The 20,848-nt window shown below is 42.4% G+C and overlaps 2 protein-coding genes across 3 annotated transcripts in view; one reads left to right on the forward strand and one right to left on the reverse strand.

The window, feature by feature from the left end:
* Positions 1-538: 538 nt before the first annotated feature.
* Positions 539-14,045, forward strand: arhgap31 (Rho GTPase activating protein 31). The gene is made up of 12 exons (XM_086227278.1): positions 539-969; positions 4,247-4,349; positions 4,781-4,925; positions 6,840-6,922; positions 7,021-7,128; positions 7,272-7,411; positions 7,484-7,691; positions 7,778-7,899; positions 8,579-8,635; positions 8,766-9,410; positions 9,512-9,660; positions 10,270-14,045. Exons 1-12 carry the CDS (start codon positions 873-875, stop codon positions 12,238-12,240), a joined length of 3,828 nt encoding a protein of 1,275 aa, XP_086083404.1. The 5' UTR covers positions 539-872; the 3' UTR covers positions 12,241-14,045.
* A 4,648-nt stretch (positions 14,046-18,693) lies between these two features.
* The window catches only part of gsx1 (GS homeobox 1), a 33,370-nt gene continuing 31,215 nt past the window's right edge, over positions 18,694-20,848 (reverse strand). Inside the window, exons 6-7 of one of the 2 annotated variants that reach the window (XM_086226805.1) lie at positions 19,609-19,739; positions 18,694-19,511 (exon numbers count right to left, since the gene is read on the reverse strand). In XM_086226805.1, coding sequence (XP_086082931.1) covers positions 19,159-19,511; positions 19,609-19,739 — 484 coding nt within the window. In that variant the 3' untranslated portion in view covers positions 18,694-19,158. Of the gene's footprint in view, positions 19,512-19,608; positions 20,168-20,848 lie in introns of those variants that run through there. The other variant, XM_086226804.1, reaches the window with a different exon arrangement.

Here is a 20,848-nt window from a genome sequence, read left to right on the forward strand (position 1 = left end):
CATTTCCCATCTGTGCCCTTCAGGCCTTCACTTCAGTCACCTCCCACTTCCCTCTTCCTCCAGAACCCCTCTGTTTTTGTTTTTCGAGCCTGGGCGCTTTGCACAGGAAATTGTATACACTGGGAGCATTCAGGAAGGCAGAGAACAGCTTTCCCGTTAGAGCTGAGTTTGGGTACATGAAAAAAAATGAATAAGAGGTCAGTAATTCCTAAACTAGGAGAGAGAGAGAAGTAAAAGTCAGCTGTTCTCCTCCCCTCACTTCATTTCCCTCCCCTTTGCACAGTTTCAACATTTCAAATTGCCACGTTCCATCTCTAAACATAGCATTTCAAAAAAAATTCTTAAAGGGAAATCTTCAAAAATAAAATGTTTGAGAAGATTTGCCTCTTTGGTACTGATTCATTTATCAGCTCCCAGAGAGTCCAGTGAATGAGGAGACTGTGTGGAATGAAGGAAAAGAGGAGGAGATATAAGGAGCAGAGGACTGGCCAGGGGTAAAAAAAAAAACAACAGGAAACCGGCCGATTCTAATGCTGTTTCTGCAAATCCTTCAGAGATAAAGCAGTGGACTGCCACGTCCCGGCGAATCAAGAGGTCACACCATGTTTTTTCTCTGATCATCACTTGAAATAATGCCAGTGTAAGAGACTTAAAGTTCAAACAGTGACGTCACTTCTGCTCTCAGCCTCCAACAGTGTGGTTAGTCAGAATGTGAGCGGATGCAGCCTTCTGGGAGCTGATCGTTGGGATTCTTCTATGTGGCTGCTGCTTTTTCACCTACAAACTAGCCCTCTCTCAGGGTCATATGGATCGTTGGTGGTGCCTTCAAGGATCTGTGTGTTTTAAAAGTTTGGAATACTAACCGGAACCACATGAAGAATAAAGGGACTAAGCAAAAGAAGAAGAAAGGAAGTGAAAATGCATTCGGCTGTGACCTGACAGAACATCTCCAGAGCTCAGGACAAGATGGTAAACTCTGTTTTATTTTGAAATTTAACATTCTTTAACAAGCTTCAGATGAGCTATTGTTTCTTACTTTGGAAGTCCCCGGATCATGTTTCTCATGAAGATTAATAGGAATCAGTCTTTTCCTACATTATTGTAGTTTACATGTCCACTAGAAGCAGTGTAACTTAAAAAAAATAGTGTCTTTACATGACACATTCTAAGCTTTACACGTGCCACATAAAACGCAGCTTTACATGTTTTTTTACATTGAGTGGGACCATTTATTCACACATTGGCTGGAATAAATGGTCATTTGTAACTTTGGGTGTGGCTCTTTCATTTTTGAGTCAATTTCCGACAGTGATTATAGTTCCTATGACTAGCTTTGTGTCTGGACTGCTGCTGATGCTGCTGTCTACACACCAGAAAAAACGAATGAGTCAGAGAACCAAAAGAACAGAAGCTGATCTAACACTCAAGAATGTTGTTAGGTTCTCTGGAAAAGTCAAATTATCATATATATATATATATGTTTTTTTTTTAACCCAGCATAGCAGAGGTTGTTTTGGGGGGGGGGGGGGGGGGGCGGGGGTTGGTAGCAAAAGGTTACACTAAAAAAAAAACACAAAAGGAAAAGGAACATGAATCCACCACGTGCAACTAAGGTACATGCTGTGTTGAGATAACTTTAAGGGAGAACTGTAGCAGTGGACATATCCACAATATGAGGCGGAGCGTGAATGCAGGAAGTGAGGGAGGAGGTATGGGGGACCTTGTGTGTGTGTGTGTGTGATAATTGTAGTCCGATTGTGTTTTTAAATTGCTAGGTCCTTTTAATAATTAAATAATGGAAGGCACGTGAGAGGACTATCCCTATCTGAAAGAAAGTCCACCCATTACCATCATTTTCCTTTCACAGCTCTCCTTTGGTTTGTCTTGGAATAGATCCCATTTTATTCAAAGCTGCTCTGAAAATCCAGACCAGACTTGAGCTGCTTGTTCTCATTGTCTCAGTGTGAGTGAGTGGCTTTACATTCAGTATAAATGAGATAAGCCTCCATCTGTAATATGTGACAAAATATTTATACAAACACTGAAACCATTCGATTCGTTCAAATAAATGCTGAAATATCTGGAACATTCATCAGCCTTTGAGAGGACTTCCAAATTATGTGTATTAGCCCCCAAAAGTTCTGTATGTACACAGAACCCCAACTGCCATCATTCTAGAGGGATTAAATCACAAAGTAACCCAAAAATGTCTTTTGGAGGAGGAAGGAAATGTTGCAAATAACCAAAGTGACTCTTTTCACTCATTTTTAGAACAACTTTTTTTGAACTTGGTCTCAAAGTTTGAAAGGGACTTTAGTCGACGTACAACAATGCCACCATAAAGCGCTCATTGTGTTGTTGCGCAAGCAAACTTGTAAAACTCCACAAAAAGGAGAGAAATGAAAAGTGCTGTCGGGAGCTGAAGCTTCAGCCTTTAATGGAACGTGATTGCAGGAAAAAGAACGCAGATCTATTGACTCCAGACTGAAGAGACACTAAATCAAAGCTCCAGCATTTGACCACAAGCATGCAATTGAAAAAGTCCAATTAAGTCTTACACACAAGCATGTAAATGGAAGATTGAAGATCCGGACAAATTAACCAAAATATTTTGTGGAGAGAAGATTCTACTTGAAGGCAGATGATCAGTTTTCACTTCACACCAAGATAAACAGAAAAAAAAGAGTTTAATTAAATACAGCAGGAGTCTCCAGAGTAACCACCAATGACATGTATACACCAGGGTAACAATGACGGGTACGTATCATATAGAACTGTAACAATTATAGGAAGGATGTTTAAAGTAAATCATGTTATTAACTGTTTTTCCAGATGACTATCAAGCACCTCCTTCTGTGGGGAAGGAAATCACAATGATATAATACCATCACGGCGACAGTAATAATAATCAATATATAGAAAGACAGTTCATCCACGATGCATCAGAATATCTGTTGTCTTTGTTTAATGCCTTTTTAAACACAGTAAAAGGTAAAAAAAAAATATATATATATATATATATATAGTATATATATATATATATATACAGTATATATATATACAGTATATATATACTGTATATATATATACTGTATATATATATATATACTGTATACATATAGTTTTAACAAAAATATTCTTATTTGGCACCAGTGAATCATCACCATATATTTGGGATGTTGTTCTATCGTTGTGCAGTTAAAGTGTTGTTGTTTTTTTCATGCATCACAGTCCAACTGATTTCCTCAACTTTCCAAATTGTTTTAGCTGCCCCGCTATTTTCCTTTACCCACAATTATATCCGCATTGTGGATGATTATCAAAAATCTCACTGTTAGTGTTTTACGAGGACGTCATCCCTCAAATATTGTCACAATAAGAGGAACAAGCTATTTGGTCTAAATACAGTGAGATTTGATTTTGGCTGAATCTCCCAGCCCTACTATTTCTTGCAGTGACCCCTTTGATGACCTGCTTCATATTGTAATAAAGAACCATATTTATCGAGATGTAAAAACCTATCGTGATCGTGTGTTTTGCCGCATCAACCAGCACTAATTGCGACATCTATATTTGCTCCAAAGTCTAGTCCTCATTATCACAGGATATGAAGAGCATCTGTGAATGTAAAAGTGGGGTTGTTGGTACATGTAAGACACTTTAAAGTGCTGCTGTGTCTTCATTGGTCCCAGGAAGTCTGTTAAAGCAATGACAGCAGCTTCACGCTCGACTTTTGCCTGGGAATAATTTTCACAATTAACTAAAAGTATGTCGTGGTCAGAATGAGCGTGTTGAAAACCTCGACTAAACCACAATTAAATCTGGCAACTTGCAGCTGAACAAAGTTGTGTACAGCCGGTGATGTACTGTCCTAGAGAAAGTCATGCAGGTCAGCGGTAGCATTTCAAAAGCAGTTTTCTATTAGAGGAAATGTCGTAAGTAATACCAGCTACAAGGACTGGGTGTGTCAACCTTCCTCTGTAACAAACAAACCATTTTTAACTTCCTGTCAAAGTCCACCTACAATCAGCACCCCTAAGGAATAAAGAACAGCCACAGTGGAACAAACCCCACGCTATGAAGTCAACATGGTGCGCATTGTTAGTGTTGAAACATTGCACAGACATCCTGCTTTAAAGATTGAATGTGACCTGAGCCCCATCTAATCTCATCCTATGCAAAAGAGCCGCAAGAGCACAAAATCAACAAGTTTAAGTGTGTGACTAACAAAGCTTCTAAACTCAAGTTCCACAGGTTCTGCAGAAATGTGCCGAGTTCATTGAGAAGCATGGTATCGTGGACGGGATCTACAGGCTTTCGGGGGTCACCTCAAACATCCAGCGTCTCAGGTATTCGCACAACTCCATGCAACACTTTCAGCAAGTGAGCAATACAAAACCCTTATTCATTCAAACTGCAAGCCATAAAATGTAAAAATATCAGACATCAGCTGCTGTGGAGTTTTCTTCAGGCCCTCCCAGGTTAATGTGCGCAGCCGTACTCACTCTCACACATTCTCAAGTTACAACTTTCATTTAAGTAACACGCATTAGCATTCAGTTGCTTTAGCATTTTTGCTTTTCTTGTCGTAACAACATTTCTTGACAGGATCAAATGGATGTTACATGCCAAACACACAACGTCTACATGGTTAGAAGGGGTGTTAAACAATCAAAGGTTTCTGCTAAGCGCACGCTTGTGTGTGTGTGTGTGTGTGTGTGTGTGTGTGTGTGTGTGTGTGTGTGTGTGTGTGTGTGTGTGTGTGTGTGTGTGAGTGCAGGCAGGAATTCTGCTCTGAGGCGTGCCCTGACCTTACAAAGGAAGTGTACCTCCAGGACATCCACTGTGTGGGTTCCTTATGTAAGCTGTACTTCAGGGAGCTACCCAATCCTCTGCTCACATTTGAGCTATACAGCAAATTCACTGTAAGTACAGATCACACTCAAGTAACACACACTTGGCTTACAAATACTCACAAACAAAGGCAACTTGGCCTACAAACAAGCAATCAGTTCAGCTAAAGATTTAAGTCAAAAATCCTCATACTGATGGAAGGTCAAGGGAATTTTTTTTTTTTTAAAGCCACAAAACCTCACTGGAGTTTCAAACAACTGAGGTGAGTGGAGACCAATTTCTAGAAATTAAGAAAAATTGCATAACAAAACCACAAAAGGCCTCCATACTGCTTGTCTAAAGTCATCCAAGAGTCCTGAATTCTCGACATGCCAGGTTGTTTCAAGCAACCTCACTGGCGCCATGTTTTTTAGCCTCCCGGGTCATCACAGCCTCGAGAGTGTGGACTACAAACATGGCGTAAGTGACGTCTTCAAAAACATATTTGGATGTAGATGCCTGAATTTTCATTTATTGGTAAACTCTCTCTTCAAAAAAATGTTCATAGTAAAGTCTGTAAAATTTAATGTAGTGGAAAAAAAGTTGTTTTTTTCCAATTCATCCTGCTGGGAACTTGAGACATTTTTAAAGTTCATACCACAAACATTTTCCGTATATTGTTAATATGTTTATTCTTGTTTTTTTTAGCATGTTCAAGGTTTACAATTAAATGCACTTTTGAAAAATATGTATTGTTCACATACCGTTCATATAACTGGTCATCAAGAACACATTGATTTAAAGGAGGCCTTGTATTGGGGTTTATTTCGGTAAATTACAGTATATTTTGTCACCTCATTTTTTCAGCCCATGATTCATCTGAGGTTTAGATTAAAGTTTAAATTAAAGTTGAGTTAATTCTATGTAACTGTAGGTAAAGTAGAGATCTCACAATAATATACAAAATATTCATTCTACCTGAGTACATTTTTTTATGTACAACCGGCATCTTTGTGATTCAAAATAGTAGTTTTGCCTTTTTTATATGTGTCACAAGTTGCCCTCCATTGATATGAAAAGCTGATGGTTTGTTGTTGTTGTTTTTCTATTTTAAGTCTGTTTTAAAAAGCAACAATCAGGTCATTGATCATACAACCATTAAATTCTCAGTTCTGAATGAACTTTCAGCAGAAATGATGGAAGACTGAGGCTGAAATGGATTTACTGCACAGATCAGTGACTGATCGAATTAGTTTGGGATCACATCGGGCGGTGTTGGGCAGCACGGAGGTGCAGTGGTCAGCACTGTCGCCTCACAGCAAGAAGGTTCTGGGTTCCATCCCTGGCACGGGATCTTCGTAAGACCTTTATCATCTTTGAGGACAAATTTATAAAATGGCTTTAAGAGTAATCCTTCACATTAACGGGTAAACAGCCGCTGTCATCTGTGAACGTCACCTATTTGCCTATATGCCGATCAACAAAACAAATATTGGCCAATAACGATCCACAGCCGACATATCGGCGCATTCCTGATTTCTACCGCTTCAGACGGGCCTCATGCTTTACATCAGTGTGTTGAGGTATTTCTCTCCTTGTGTGGCTGACCCAGCACTGCCTCACTCAGCCCTTTCAAGATGTAACATAGCACTTGAAGGTAATTTTGCTCAGACAGAATGTTAGATGCATCAAAGAGGACACACAACTGCTGTTTTACTTCTATTTCTCACACCGGACAAGCGTAGCTAATGTGTTCAGCTGTTTGGGCCTCAGTGTGAAGGTAGACATTCCAGCATGTGCTTGTTTACATGTGATCAGCGGGGAGGGGCTGGGTCAACATCCAGGTCACGCTAGGTGGAGGCCTGCAGAGACAGCAAGCTGGAAATTCACACTTGAAATCTGTATGACCTCGTTTCCAAAAATGCATCCATAAACCAAAAATAAGAACCAATGTAATCACATCCGGTGCAAGCATTAAAAAAGGTTTGTTTTTTGTTTACACGCAGGAAGCAGTCTCAGTCCAAGGGGATCATGAAAGACTTTTACACATTCAAAAGGTCATCAAAGAACTGCCGACCTCACACTTCAGGTAAACTTATCCTCTCGTAGCAGATAAACCAGTTTACTGTCTTTTATTCATAATGTTGTAGTACATGACACCAACAATTGTTTGCTAACCGTCCTCAGGACGCTGGAGTACCTGACAAAGCACCTGGCCCACCTCGCCACCTTAAGCACTCAGACCAACATGCATACACGTAATCTGGCCCTGGTCTGGGCTCCAAATCTGTTAAGGTGAGTTGAGTTGAACAAATGTGCTTGGAACACATTGTTCACATAAGAAAAAAAATCTGTAGTGTTTATATTTAATGCAAAAAGCCTCAGAGCACTGAAAACATTCATTAAGGGTCAAATGTAAACATTTCTTGTCCTTGTAGATCCAAAGCTATCGAGACTTCATCTGGAAATGGGGACATGGCTTTCCAGGAGGTGCGAATACAGCAGTCTGTGGTGGAGTTTATCCTAAACCACACCGAGCACATCTTCAGTGACTCTGTGCAAATCAAACCCAAAGAAGGTATGATTTTTTTTAAATACCCACGTTCACTACTTGGTTCTTGTACTGAAACGACTGATTATATGTCTCTAGGAACAAATGTGATGTGTGGGGAGAAATATGCCACGCTGCCCATCAGTGGTCAGTGTGGGCCAATGAAACTGATGAGCCTGGAAGAAGCCCAGGCCCGTTCCTTAAGTCCCAACCATCCTGTGCATAGAGAACGTCAGCGAGAGAACAGCCTGCCTGATACCAGCACAGCCACGCTCTACCACACCGTCATCGACCTGTCAGACAGCAAGTACGATGAGTCTATGAATCTCTGAAATAATAGGCTTCAGAGGTTTAGTGTAACGCTGGGCTTAATAATCTCTTTTTATCATATAGGAGAAAGTTTTCTGGAAAATCTAAGAAATGGAAATCAATTTTCAACCTGGGGAGGTCGGTGGACTCAAAGGGAAAACTGAGCCGAAATGGCAGTGTGTTCATAAGAGCATCGGGGATAACAGGCAAGTGTCCAACAGCGAGTCAACCACACACAACCACAAAGTACCAGAGCGGCAACGCTTCAAAACCTGGCTAAAATGCAAGATCAGTATCAGAAATAATGAAAGTGCATGCACTCTGCTTCTTCCAAGCATAAACGTTTCATACAGGATATCAATTCTTCTTCGCTGCTCTAAAATAGCAACTAAACCTATACAGGAAGTTATGCCACACTTCCTCTGGCAACTACTGTTTGGGAGCAGCAAAGAAGAATTGATAGATATATAACCGTTGTTGGACAGGGCAAGCATAATGCGTCGATATTTTTACATCCCGTAATGAGCGGGTCAAGGCTGTGGTTTGGACAGGGACAATCAAAGCTAGCAGTACAACAAAGTACTGTGTCTTTTGTTTCTGGATGTATTTGCTCTTTGTTTCCATATCCATTCATCGGATCAGTGCTCGCTTTCAGGAGATTTGTAAGTTCGGGATAAAAAGATAACCAGGCACAGACCCTAATAGAGTATTGTAAAGGTTTTACAGCAGGTGAGAGAGTGATGAAAGGTAGCAGGAACGTGGGACAGGGACTCCACTGAGTCGGCATTATAAGACCTGTTCTTGAAAGGGAAATTTGTGATGCTGTAAATGAAATAGAGACTCCCAAGTTCCCTGTTGATATTTCTGTACATTTCTCTCCCGCAGAGAAGGCAGCTCTTCGTCCGTCCAGGAGCATGGAGTCCTTGTGTTCCTTACCAGCTGGTAAATCCTTGATATATCAAGATTTCACAGCCAAATAAGCCTGATAAAGCCATTTTACAAATTTTGCCTCATAATTGTGCTCAAAGGAAGGATATCTTTTTTTTACCTTGTGATATTTTTTACTACACAGATGATGACAGAACAGGAAGCAACAGTCCTGCTGGTTCACCGGGCAGCATTTATGTTCCAGATGTAAAATCTAGAACCCTGGGATCCGATTCGCTCTATGATCTGAGCGAACACGACCAAAAGTGGGAGTTTAAAGGGAAGAACACTGGCGGGGCAACAGGTGGCTGGAGCTCTAGCATGAACATAAAGGGATCATTGGCTGCTTCTGGGACCCCTCAAAAAACACTGCCGGAGCAGCTGAAGGTGTTCAAAGGAGATGACCTCAGCGGCTACCAGCCTACATCTCCAAAAAACAGGAGGATGTTGTACTCTGGCTCCTCCCACAACAGCTCCTCTCGGCCCTCCTTTCCAGGAAGCTTCTTCCCGCTGGAGTCCTCGCCGAGGCATCAGCGTAGAGCTGTCAACATATCGGAGCCCTTTGCTGTGTCTGTACCGCTGCGAGTGTCGGCTGTTATCAGCTCCAACAGCACGCCGTGCAGGGGGCACGCCAAGGACAAGGTGGCAACTCTGAAACCGTGTAGAGAAACCTCAGAGCGGGGCAGTAATAGTGGGAAGAGCAACCCATTTCCCCAAATGGAACCAAGTAAGAGGGAAGGAACGGAGAAGAAAAACACAGAGGAGCTGGCCTCCAGCGCTCCTCCTGAAGGTGAGGGACTCTTCCTTTATTCCATTTTATGCTTCTTGCTGGGATCCAGCTATTTAATAGCCATGGAAAAAAAGAACACTTATAATATGCTTTCTCATCAGATATAAGCAAAGAGGTGGTTCAAGAAGGTCAAGAAGGAATCAGGCAGTCCGAACCAGAACAGACGTCCCCTGCAAACGCAAGTGAAAGCAGAGATGTTGCGCCCTCTTCTGGGGATCAAGTGCATAAGCAGCCGCCAGCTGTGAAACCGGTCAGTTGCTGTCATGATACGATAGTGACTAATTCTTTTACAGGAACACATTTACAGACATGATCTTCAACAAAACTGGAGCTTGAGATTTTTTTGTGCTGTAGATTTATGACAAATTGACAAAATTAGCTTCTAGAAACATAAATGTCCACAAGCTGAAGACTACATGGTGTCCGTATTTGGCTGCTTGGACACATCTTCATATTTTTCGGGAGTGATATTGATTGATTCTCAAGGGTTGGAAAAATTACACACATGAGGGCAAAGTAGAAATACATTGTATACCTCTCTTTAAACTAATTGAACATCAATTTCTCTGCATTTACCGAATAAATAACATAAAGAAATAAAGTCATCACTTGTCCCCTCCATTTCTCTAGAGTTAAAAGTACCACATTGAAATATAATAATTATTAGTATAGTTTTTCTGGAGGAGTTATGATCCTGAAGTGACTCCAGCTTTGACCATTCAAGACTCTACAAAGAATATTTACCCATGTGCCTTTAACTCAGAGCAGCATCTAGGAATATCTTTATTTTAGAGATAAATGGTGTAATACTTGTGCATATATCTGATCTCGTTTTCTTTGGTCCGTAATAATTTCTTAGGACCAAGGATCATCTTTTGCAAAGGAGCTGTGGTCTGACCTCCAGCAAGAGCTGAAGATAAGCGAACCTGAAATTGACCTGCTGGATGAGACGTTTAAGCCTGTTTCCAGCTCCCACGGCAGCTATGGAAACACAAAGTTAACGATGGACGTGAAGTCCAAAAGAAGCCGCAGCTCTCCATCTCTGTCCTTGTTATGTAGGGAGCAGTCTTCAAATACCTCTCTGAGTAATTATGTTACATCCACTGGATCCGGTTCGGCAAAGAAACAGCCTTCGGAGTCAGACCTCCTATTTTCTCTTGGTAAAAACTTTGATGAAATGGTCGGTGGAGACACAGAAAATGTCTGTTCTCCTTTGAATGAAAAAGTCAAGGAAGTGCATCAGGTCTCCTTGGAAATCACACCTGTAAACAAAGACACTCCTGCTGACAACAAGAAGTGCCAACTTCCTAAAAAGGAATCCTGTTTAACCAAAACTGAAGAAGGAACGGTTGGAGGCTTCGCAGCGGCTGACAACAGCCACAAGAAGTCATCTGAAATTCCTGAGGGAGACAAAAATATTGAAGGAGCAAAAAAGAATGTGATTCCTTTAGAGGAAGTTGTTCAGAAAGTCGGTTCGGAGGAGAGACGAAATGCTCTGGAGCTGCTGGTCCTTGAAGAGGATGAGGGATGCACAGAACACCCAGAGGAACTGGACTTGGTGGAGTCCTGGGAGGACCTTAGCTCCACTAAGCAGTGGGTAACCAGCCCCCTCCACTCACCTGATGTGGAGGAACTGTTGTCACCATTCAGCTCTAAAGAGGGAACTTCGGTGTCAGCGGAGGGAAAGATTACACCTTCGTCATTCAACCATAAATCTCATAAAGCATCTCTTGTTAAGAGCACTGAACGTCTGTCAGGAAACACTCAGTGGACCTATTTACCCTCAGCACCATCACGGGGGAGCAACACGGCACAAGCTCTGACAGGCAAATGCAGCACAACCAAGCAGAAGTCATCTCAGAAGTTTTACAGGCAGATGTCCTACGAGGCGGCGGCCCCAGAGAAGAAAGAGGAACATTACTTTTCTAAACACAGACCATTTTCTCTGAATCTGGACCTGGGCCAGCGCTGCATCAGAGACATTTCTAATCAGCAGAACCGGCCTTCATCAGAGTTCTCCTCTTGTCAGAAGGGATCTCTGAGCTCGTCTGGACCCACAAACAACGGGCTACTCTCTGAGTTGGAACTGTTTCTGAATGATCGCCAGGCGCCTCTTCGGCGAAACTCAGCCCCAGTCAGTGTGTCGTCAGTGCGAACAGCCTTCATGATCAAGACATGCCAGGCCAAAGCTGTGCCTGTTGTGCCTCCAAAGGTGCAGTACAGTCAAATACCTCACTTCAGACATGAGAATGACGCAGCGAAGGAACAAGAGAAGGAATATCCTAAAATGAGCGCAGAGAAGAGCAACTCAGCGCCTCCTCCGATGATGTCAGATCTAAAAGAGGAGCTGGAGAATAAGGAGCCTGCTCCCAAACACCCAAATGTTGAGAAACCCGACGAGCCCACAAAGACCACCTCCACTCCAGAACTGCCAGTCATAACCAGGAGACACACTCCCAGCCTGGAAGTCTTTGTTGACTGTCCCCGACCCAACAGAGCCAACCTCCTACAGAGACCGTCCTTTAGGAACAGGCAGCGACCCCAAAGTCTGATCCTGCTAAGCCCCCCTTTCCCCATCATGGACTATCCGCCATCGGGTGATGACAGTAAACTCCTGTCATCCATCAGGGGCCTGAACGAGGCTCCGGCAGGGAGTGTGTTCTCTAAAGAGATGTCGGAGAGTTTCAGGACGCCAGACGGGATCGCGCTTCAAAACAAAATGACTATTCCAAAGAGTGGTCAGAGACTGGAGACGTCCACCAGCTGCTTCTACCAGCCGCAGAGGAGGTCCATGATCTTCGACAGCAGGAGCCACAGACAGATAGAGTGACTCCCAACCAAGACTGACTGAATGTAAATAGAAGGAAACAAAAAGGAAGACATTGTAAATCATAGTATATAGTTTGATATGATTCAATGAAATATTTAAATTATAATTCCTTCTCTAAAACCATAAAATATTTGAGAGACATTTTATGAAGCCTTAATGTATGTGAGCGCTCTTAAAGTGATACTTCATCTGACAAGAGCAATTTGCCTTTCAAGTACTCACTGTTGGATAATGTGATTTCCCAAAGACCTTTTTACCTCCCTTGCATGACTTACTGGGGAATCCAGATGTCAGAAACCAGCAATATATTTTTAACTTGAAGCTAAGATAGACTGAATGCTAACAAGGTAAAATTGCTCCCCCCCCCCCCCCCCCCCCCGTCCCCCAAAAAAGAAAATCAGTTAACAAACTCTGGAATGCATCGTCCAGGATGATCAATGTCCTCCTCATCCACACAACACTTTGATTTTAGCTAAAAATAAGCAAAATAAATCTTTTTTTTTAACCGTTACTTGTTAGTCTCTGTTAGCTTCACACTAAAAATATGTTTTTGACATCTGGAGCCATCAAGAAGTAGCACTCACCTAACTGTGAGTACCTGAAGGGCACATGACACTATTTTGGGGCGAAGTAACGTTCGGCCACGTTTGCGATGTTACCGTACATCCGCGATTCGTTACAAGCAGCACGGGAGGCTCGACGCCGTCAGTGGACCACTGCCACATTGACTCAGAAGGTTTAGAATCAAATCTCTGACAAACGCCCAGCAACTAATTAGCAGCTGAATAAACATGGTCAGACTTTATACTTGAAATTCTTGACTTCACTGGGAATTTTTGTTTTTTTTTTCTTAATCAATTCATTTTCAGTGGCTCTGTGATTTACTGTAGTAAAGTCCAGTAATTCTGTTTTGGTGCAAAATCATAAAGGACAAGGTCGCATTTACGAGCACAAAAGAGGTTATGAACTGGTTTGTGGACTCAACAATGACCTGTAAACCACCACTGTGGATCCGATGAGTGCCTCTTCACGTAAATACTGAGTTTATTCTCTTAAACATTTAGGGCTCTGAATGTGGGAAGACAAAGTTTGAAAAAGAAAAACTGAAGAACCGACAATTCAACTGTAAAACAGTTTAACAGCTATGAATCCGACGGAGGAGTTTGCGGGAAAAAAACGGTGATGATGTGTTCATTTGTGATATTAAAACTAAAAAAGATTTGCATGTAGCTTCTGGCAGATAAGCTGAGGTCAATGTGATATTTAAAAGGCAATCCCTTTTTCCGATTCACAGCCGTCGTAGATCGAATTCATATTATTTACCCACAGAAAGGACTTTTATTAACGTGTATCCTTATTTTCTTTATATCTTATTGCAGTTTTATATTTGTAACTGACGTGATCTTCCCTGACTCTTAACTGGAGGTTGACTTTGTGCACGCTGACTGTATCAATGTGTTTGGACCTTGGTGACGCATCTGAGAACCACCCAGGCTTTTGTCTCTTTGCATTTTACCAAAATGGGATTAAATATAATAAGTAGTTGTTGTTTTATGGGGGGTGAGCACCCACGCACATGACATAGTGTGGATGTTAAAGGAGGATGCAAAGTATTTTATACTGTAATGCAAGTGGATGGGTTAATTGATTCAAAGTATGGTGATGGAGATGTCAGTGTTTCTGCCCTTTTTTTGTTTGTAACTTTTGTATACATGTTGATGCAGATATGACGTTTCTGCCATAATTAGCTGAAGATGGCAATGTTCATAAGACACCAAGAGAATTTTGTTACAAAAAAAAGTTATGAGAATAAAAAAAAAAAAAAAGTTGTTAAAAGTCGCATCAAATCATTGAAATCATTCGTCGTCATCACTCAAATCACTGAGACTTACAATGTCAAACTGTGATACCAACGCAGCTGTTAGTTTGAGATCTTATTTTGTAAATGCATGCTGTGGTTTTCCCCTCCTCCGGGAATCATCAGAGCCAGAGTAAAGCAGTTTGATGAAAACGAGGGAGATGGAAAAAATTAAGATTTAGGACACGGTGAAAACCCTCTAACCAGAGGGGGAGGAGGACCCTCGATAGACCCCCGATCGCCCTGGTGGAGGGTCTCTGGACAGAGGTTGAACAAATTTGTAAAAAAAAAACCTCAAGCCAAGTTTAGACTTGTGATTTCATCCTACATAAATAAAATTTGATCACTCATGTGATTGACAATCCCAGCCACAGGTCATGTCCTCCGTATCGATACAGCTGCTCATCGGGATTCAGGAAGCTTCTTCATAACGTTTCCGAACAAACTGAAGCATTTTTACTGAATTCACCTTTTTTGACCAAAAAAACCCCAAATCCTACTCTCAGCATAATATTTTCTTCTCTTTCCATCTCTCCAAATCCCTACGTAGGCATGCATTTTATATTTCACTTCTCTCTCCCTTTAAAATATGGTAAAGTATGAAAATATCAGGTAAAAATGGGCCCCCACAGACATTTGGGGCCCCTTGAGAGGTTGAGGTGTGGTTAGGGCCTAGCAACACAGTCAACTGCAAAAATAATAGCCTTGACTGCAGTGATGATGCAAAGATGGTGACAGCTTTCATCCATCGGGTGTTGGTACAGAGCCAATTGAGTCACGTGACCTTATTTTGCTGGTGTCCTGCCAGAATAATGTTAATAACTGAACAAAGTTATCGCATAGTTCTACACTCGATGTAGAGATAGATTCATCTTGGCCACCAGACGTCGCTGCTGTACCACACAGCAGCCGCGCGCTAAACACACGCACAGACACGCGCTCGCGCGTACACACACACGCGCACTAACCGGGGTAACTCCAGCCTCTGCTGCTGGCACGTCAGCGGTTATTTCTAAGATAAATTCCATTAACTGTGCACTTAAAAGCTGCATATCAGCTGTTTCCTTGTCGCAAACTGAGTAAACAGACTTGAACTCACAAATCCACTTTCAAAGGATGCATAAGGACAACCTGCTGCACCGGAGACTCTTCTGTCTACGTGTGTGTATCTTTAATAACGTTACTTAATTAAAATATATAAGATCAATTAATTATATCCAACTCTTAACAGACTAATATTCATTTGACTGTTGGTGACAGTAGGACCCAAAACCTGTTTTTTTTTTAAGGGGGGGGGGGTGATTTTATCAAAATGTCACGACACATTTTCAACCCGTAAAACGCATTCAGTCGCCTTCATTTTGGACCCGAGTTGGCGCTTGCAGAGGTCACTTCCATGTCTGCGCAGTTCATTATTTGCCGACCTTTGACACCGCCTCTATGCGGGCCAGGGAATTAAAAAGGCGGATTCTTAGCGCACTGAAAAAGGCAGAGCCCGGTGCGCGCGTTGAATATTCAATGAGAGGGGGGCACAGAGGAGAGAAGTGAAGCTGCGTGCCAGTCCATTTTACATTACTGATTAGCTCTTAAACAGATTATATGCGGCTGAATGGGTTCAAATGTTCCAGCAGAAAACACTCGGGAGTTCAAGGCGATGACGAGCGGTTTTCCCTTCCTGTCACTTCAGCAGGATGTCAACACTCAGCCATCACTAACTACTAGAATGAGACATGTTGGTGCCCGCTTTACCCACAGACGTTAAGAAAGAAAACATCAGAGCACGTCAAATCTATCGCCAGTGCACCGACGCAGGTGGAGTTGTCTGGGTGAAGTTATGGCAAAATGTGAACGTAAAATAAATATACCCGCTAAGGCTGCGATTACAGCTGGCTTCATTTTTGCTGTGAAAGTAAAAAGGTTTTAAGTAAACCTGTCAGTTCGCACTCCCGTGTTGAGTTTTCCGTATATTTACAGACCAGTAAAGTGTTTGCTCATGCAGGCTGCATATCCGCAAAATAAAAGGTAAAAAATAACAAACAAAAAAACTTGCACACATTATAAAGGGAAACAATGCGAGCAGAAGATGCATTTAAACACTTTCTGCTGATTTTAGAAAATATATATATCTATACGTTTGAAAAAAAAAAGTCCTCCCTCTTCCAACAATAACTGTGACACAGGGAGAAGGTCTGGGGCAGCAGGCGTTTATCCTCTAAAAGAACGTAAACAAGCACGTTAAAAATACACAAAAGTGGTTCGAAAAGATTGTAAACTGTTTTGTTAAAGTTGTTAAGTTAACGTATGAGGTTGATTACATACATTTATTAAGCTTGATAAGTTTAAAGTAGTTGAATGTGCAGTGCCACAGCAAGCCACGCGGGTCCAAAAGAGCTCTCATTGAGAAGCCACGTGTCCGTTTCCAAAGCCTCTCCAACTTAACCACCTCCTTTGTACGAGTAACCCACATCGGCAGCGTCCCTCCACATAAAGGGATTTGCAATTTCAAGATATTTCAGCTTAAATGTTTTTGACAGTTCCCTCGCTTTTACCTCGGCTTGGTTATTTTAACTGTGCCAAATGGGTCACCTTGGGTTGCTGTCTGCGCGCAAAGGGCTTTTGCGCGCATTCAGTCTGAATTTTTTCCAACTTTCCTTGACGGGGAAACCAGCTGCTGGTCGTGAAAAGACGGCTTATTAATTGTCCTTTGTCATGCAGAATTGCTTGATTTCTAAAGAAACGTACAAAGGCTCTTTTTCAGGATTCAAGTATTTTGTTTCGTGCGTATTTTCAAACCATCGAATCAGCTGCAGCGCTGCGCCGTCTACCAGACTCTCAGGTACTGACTGCCTGCTCCCTTTGTCCCCTTTTAATGCTGTTGTAAATCGTGCAGACTGATTTGTTACAAGCCGTTCTTTTAATCTGATAGATAAGAGACATGTCAAAGAAAAGCCGTAAATAAAAAATTAGCCAGAATAAAGACAAGGGCGAGTCTGCTAGATGGGCGCCTGTTGACTCAAGCGGCTCTCCAGCGTCAGGGGAGCCCTCCCTTCAGCTCCGTCAAGGTTACGTCCACAATTCCCTTTTCTTCTTTTTAAAAAGACACAGTAGTCCTTTTTGCTTCAATGAATTGATCGGCACAAAATTAAGAATAAATAAATTGAGCATTTGGAGCAGCGGGCGTATAAGCTCCCCCAGGGCGCATAGCCCCGGGCTATTGAATGGATAAAGGGCGCTTTGCAGAGGACGTTGTGAGCAAAATGGGGCTATATGATGCAATTAACAAAATAGTCTAATCCCATATCTTAACAAATGCAAATATTAGAGTTTTGTTAAAATGGTTAAGTGAACAATTAAATCTAAGTTTACCAGTGAAACTCAACGTTCAACAAAAAAAGGCAGATTGGTGCAGATGGCGTGCTGTATGCAATTTAATATGAGTTTTTATCCCTTTAGAAAAGTCTAGATGTACATTTCACAGGGAGAAGATACAATTTAAAACCTATTCAAAATTATAAGACAATTCAAACATCCAAACAGTCAGACGGAGAGCGTTTGACGCGGTGCGTAAAAGAGGCGACCTGGAACTACAACACGAAAAAACCAACCACAACACGCTCTCTACTTTTTTTTAAATAGATAAATTCGATTCTTCAAAATAAGCGTGCATTCGGTTTAGAGACGTTTTAAAAAGACCAACACGCACAATTCTTGCTTGGACGTTCGCGATGTAGAATGCTGCGTATTTTTGAACTTGTATTTCTGATCACACTCCGAGGGTTTAATAATTTCCATAAAGAATCAGATTACATGCTAATTGATATTGATGGTGTTTTCTTTTCCAAATGATGTCGGCTGAGTTGAAGAGGCTTTCATTGTGGCTGAAACACACCTGGAGTTCATTAAAGCCACAATAAACTTCGCCACACCGCGGTGCGTTAACAACAGAACAATACGGGTCATGGACACCGAACTGCGTCCTTTCTCTCATTTATTTTCACGTTTAGATTGATATCTTAAGATATGCGCACTCCTCATGCACCCACGGTGATTATTGACTCAGTCACACGAGAAGGATCATTTCAGCCGGGATGAAAAGAGCTCCAAAAAGGACAAGTAAGCGGCGATATCTGGGTTGAGTGTCCCCAAGGGAGAGCCCATAAGAGGAGCTCTTAACAATGTCTTTATCACCTCTGTGCTAGAGATTACCGAGTTTTGGATTAATTGCTCCAGGATCTAGCCCGGGACTCCTGACCCATAATACACCTCTTATATTTATGTGATCCGATCTCAGAAAAAGACGTTGGAAATTTCTGAATGAGAATAACAAATCTCCTCCTTTTACATCTTCTCCTAACGCCAAACCGCGACTGCCCAAAGAGGACATTAAAATATATCCCAGGATGGACTGAACATCCACAAGTCGCCACTCATTCAATGTGTGTAATGTAATGTTGCCATTTAGGGCCGAAGTCGATCAACACGATCCATTTTTCCTTCTTTGATCTCTGCAGCCAAGTCCAAACTGAACCTGCTGGAGTTCGGATGCGCAATCACTTGACGCGTAAAAGACCCACAGGACAACGTAACCTGCCGCTCAGAAATATTTTTATTTAAGTATCAACATTTTTAAATAAATAAATATTTTTTTTTCAATTACACTGAAGATATAATTTCAGGGGGATCTCAGCGATGTGACAGTGAGCTGTCTGTGGTTTAAGTCACAGTTCCATCATAGAAAGAATCTAACCAGTATACAAAATACCGTCCTTTCCAAAATGCTAATAAACAATTTCCTTACTGGGTGTTTTGTTTTTGTTTTTTTTGTTTTTTTTTATCATTTGGGTTCCTCTTTACAAATATGCCTGCTCGTCAGATTGGCAACAACAAATGGAGCGTTTTCAGAAAAAAACTACATACAAAACGTACAACATGTATACAGCTATACAATAATTCAGGGTAATTCCCTGATTAAATATTCTCTTTATGTACACACGACTGCACACAGGTGCAACAGTCTGTTTTTGGCTGAATTCAAAAGCACAGTCTTCCAGTGGGGAGGTTCAGGGAGAGACGGACAGGTCCACATCCTCCTTTTCGGAGGAGGAAGGAGAGATGGGCATGTCATCCTCCTCTTCCTCCGAGCATCTGGCGGTGGACAGGGACGAGCATTTGCAGTTATGGGGTCCAGTTCTTTGGGCGCTGCTCTTGCCCTCCTTTTTGTGCTTCACTCTGCGGTTCTGGAACCAGATTTTCACCTGTTTCTCAGATAAATTCAGGTATGTGGCGATCTCAATGCGCCTCAGTCTGGAGAGGTACATGTTGGAGGTGAACTCGCGCTCCAGCTCCAAAAGTTGTGTACTAGTGAAGGCGGTGCGCATGCGCTTGCTGCTCTGAAGTTTGCTGTTGCTGTTTTCTGTAAAAATAAATAAATAAACACATTTTCAGTCTGACAGATATTTAGAAAAACGGTTCAATTGTAGTTCTATCCTCTCATTTGAGCTTGTACTCACCGATGGAGATGCAGTGGTACTGTCGCGGGTCTGGCACCGAGTACGCGGCCTGATATATCCCCGGTCCGCTAAGGTTGACGCTGTTGGATGAAGAGTGCTGCCTCGACAGGGCCGAGTGGCAATATTGCGAGCTGAAGGGAGGAAAAGAGGCTTTGAGGAGCGGCAGAGTCGGCGGGGACGGGTGGAGCTGGGAAGCGGTCATGCACAGCGGACAGAAGCACAGCAGTCCGGCTTTCCTGGAGTGGCAGGAGCCCGGCAGCCCGTGCGGGTGGTGAGGCGAGTGCACGGCGTAGGGAAATAAAGGTGGGTTGTTCTCACTGCCTTTGTCGCTTGCTTCCCTTAAAATCAAGGAATCCACGAGAAAAGACCTCGGCATGTCTGCGAACTTGTTGACGAGCGCGGGTGAAGTGGAAGTGTCAGCCTGCTCTCCTCGGGACGGTGGACAGCGAAGTGGTGCTGAAGGCGCACCGACGCTCCTTAAATAGCTGCCGCGGACTCGGTTCGGCCATGTGACGGTTACGCTGTAAGCGGCCAAGAGCTCTCAATAGGGTTTTGTGCCTTTCTCTCGGCATTCCCACTGCACGCTTCCCCATTATTTCACTTGTTAACTAAATGAACTGCATAATGTAGTCTATTCTTGTCAGCCCCACCCACGCCGCAAGAGGCGGCACTGCCCATTCTCTCTTTTATCATCATTTTATCATAAAGTTGCAGAGAAAACACTCGGAAAGCCAGTGTACGAACTCAGGAGTTGTCTTCGGCAGAACATTCATGGAAATGAAGGAGAATCACATAGCAACTCAACTTTTTTATTTTGTAAAATTCGCGTGCAAACTCCAAATGGCCGTGCGTACACACATTCTTCCTGAAATACAGTCTTCTTTATAATGTATTTATCGCGAATGATTCTTGTGCCGGGTGCAAAAAAATAAACACAACAGCTGAATGTAAAGTTGATGCATATCGCATTTAAGGTTAATGTGTCATTTCTGGGCACACACACACACACACACACACACACACACACACACACACACACACTCACAAAAAAAAGAAGGGACAAGTCATTGCCTGCAGGCATCAGCGCTGTTAAAGAGCAGTGATTAATTCCTGTGCTCGGGCCCCCGCCGTGTCGGGGGGGAAAGAATATGTAAAAATAACCAGGTTTTCACTCTGCGGCCCTTATTGAATGTCATTGTGGAGGGGATTCAATGAGGGAGAAAGAGAGTCGAATTAAAGT

This window comes from Aulostomus chinensis, chromosome 15 (genome assembly GCF_037954235.1).
Source record: "Aulostomus chinensis isolate RoL2024-O1b breed Wild chromosome 15, RoL_Achi_v1.0, whole genome shotgun sequence".
NCBI classification, from domain to species: domain Eukaryota; kingdom Metazoa; phylum Chordata; class Actinopteri; order Syngnathiformes; family Aulostomidae; genus Aulostomus; species Aulostomus chinensis.